At 69.6% G+C, this 1668-nt stretch overlaps 1 protein-coding gene across 1 annotated transcript in view; it reads right to left on the bottom strand.

Moving 5' to 3' along the window:
* LOC116839013 (importin-4-like) overlaps positions 1 to 1318 on the bottom strand; it is a 4115-nt gene extending 2797 nt beyond the window's left edge. The window contains exons 1-3 of the mRNA XM_075061349.1: positions 1168 to 1318; positions 617 to 825; positions 239 to 371 (exon numbers count right to left, since the gene is read on the bottom strand). Of these exons, the coding sequence (XP_074917450.1) occupies positions 239 to 371; positions 617 to 825; positions 1168 to 1278 (453 nt within the window). The 5' untranslated portion in view covers positions 1279 to 1318. The remainder of the gene's footprint in view (positions 1 to 238; positions 372 to 616; positions 826 to 1167) is intronic.
* Between the last annotated feature and the right edge of the window lie 350 nt (positions 1319 to 1668).

Here is a 1668-nt window from a genome sequence, read left to right as displayed (position 1 = left end):
CCAGTCCCCCCTAGAGGGGAAAGGCCCCCCCCCCAGCCAGCGCCCCCTAGAGAGGAAAGGCCCCACTCCCCATGCCCCCTAGAGGGACAAGGCTCCGCCCCCCCAGAGGGGAAAGGCCCCGCCTCCCCAGCCAGCACCCCCTAGAGAGGAAAGGCCCCACCCCCTGTGCCCCCTAGAGGGACAAGCTCCACGCCCCATTCCCCGCCTCCCGGCGAAAGCCCCCATCATGCCCCCTCACCTGGCTGAGGGGCAGGGCCTGGGGCTGGCTCAGGACCATGCGGGCAACGGCCCCACAGATGTTGTCCCGGACGCGGGCGCTCGACTCCTGGGCGCTGCCCCCCGCCAGCAGGCCCAGGATCTTAGGGTAGTGTCTGGGGGGCAGGGGTTAAGGAAAAGGGGGGCAGCAAGGGGCCCTCCCCCTCCAATCCACCCTACAGCTTATCACCCCCATGTACCCCTGGCCTCCCCACAGCAGACACCCCCCCAATGACACCCCCCTCCCTATCCCCCAACCCATCCACCTCCATGACCCCTAGTAACCCGCATAAGCCCCATGCCTGCAATGTGGGTCAGGCAGCCCCCTGCATCCCACAGCCCCCGCCGTGGGTCAGGATACGGGAGCAGGGCCTCCCCGCCGTGCTCGGCGAGCACCCCCAGTGCAAAGACGCCGTTGCTCCGCACTTCGGGGTCGGAGTCCCGGGCGGCCGCCAGGAAGTGGGGAAGGAGCCGGGGCACAAATGGGGTCGTGGCCCGGCCCAGCCCCCCCAGTGTCTCCGCCAGCGTCCCCACGGCAAAGGAGCGCTCAGCCACCGAGCAGCTGGGCTTCTGGGGGGACAGGGAGGGGGGCCCGGGGGCCTGCGTTCAGCAGGGGGTGAGGGGGGAGCCCACAGCCGCCCAGGTTCAGTGGAGCAGAGGAAACCTGCCTGGACCCCTGGGTCCCCAGGGGGGGCAGGGGGGGTCAATGGGAGAAGGGGGAACCATCCCGGACGCCTGGGTCCCCATGGGGAGTGGGGTCAGAAAGAGGGAACTGGTCCTGATGTCCGAGTCCCGGGGCGGGGGGGCACAAAGGGGGAACCAGCCCGGACACCTGGGTCCCCGTGGAGAGGGGGGAGAAAGGGGAACTGGCCCGGATGCCTGGGTCCCAGGGGGGGACACACACACACTCACCATTTTGTTGAGCAACAGGGGCAGGAAGCCGGCAAAATACGGGGCGAAGGCGTCGCCCCCTGCGGCCGTGGCCAGAGCGGGGATCCCCTCCCCCGCATACTCCAGCAACATGGCGTCGTACTCCGCCTGGGGGTAGTGGGGGTGAGCCCCGCTGCACCCCACAGCCCCCCTGAATCCCCCATCACCCCACAGGCCCTGCCCTGCCCCCCCAAAGTCCCCCAGCTCCCCAGAGCCCTCCGCCCTGCACCCCATGGCCCCCCAGGAGCCCCAACAACCCCTCCGACCCCATCCTGAAATGCCCTGCCCTGTCCCCCTAAAGCCTCCATCGCCCCCCAGCCTCAACCCTGCACCCCCCATGGCCCCTCAGAACCTCCCCCAGCCCATTCCCCAAATCCCCTGCCCTGTCCCCCTAAATCTCCCATCACCCCCACAGCCCTCTACCCTGCATCCCCCATGGCCCCTCCGAACCCCCAACAACCCCTCCACCCCATCCCAAAGCCC

Source organism: Chelonoidis abingdonii, unplaced genomic scaffold, assembly GCF_003597395.2.
Source record: "Chelonoidis abingdonii isolate Lonesome George unplaced genomic scaffold, CheloAbing_2.0 scaffold0024, whole genome shotgun sequence".
NCBI classification, from domain to species: Eukaryota; Metazoa; Chordata; order Testudines; family Testudinidae; genus Chelonoidis; species Chelonoidis abingdonii.
Note: the sequence above shows the minus strand (reverse complement) of the source record. Positions and strands in the feature narration are given on the sequence as shown.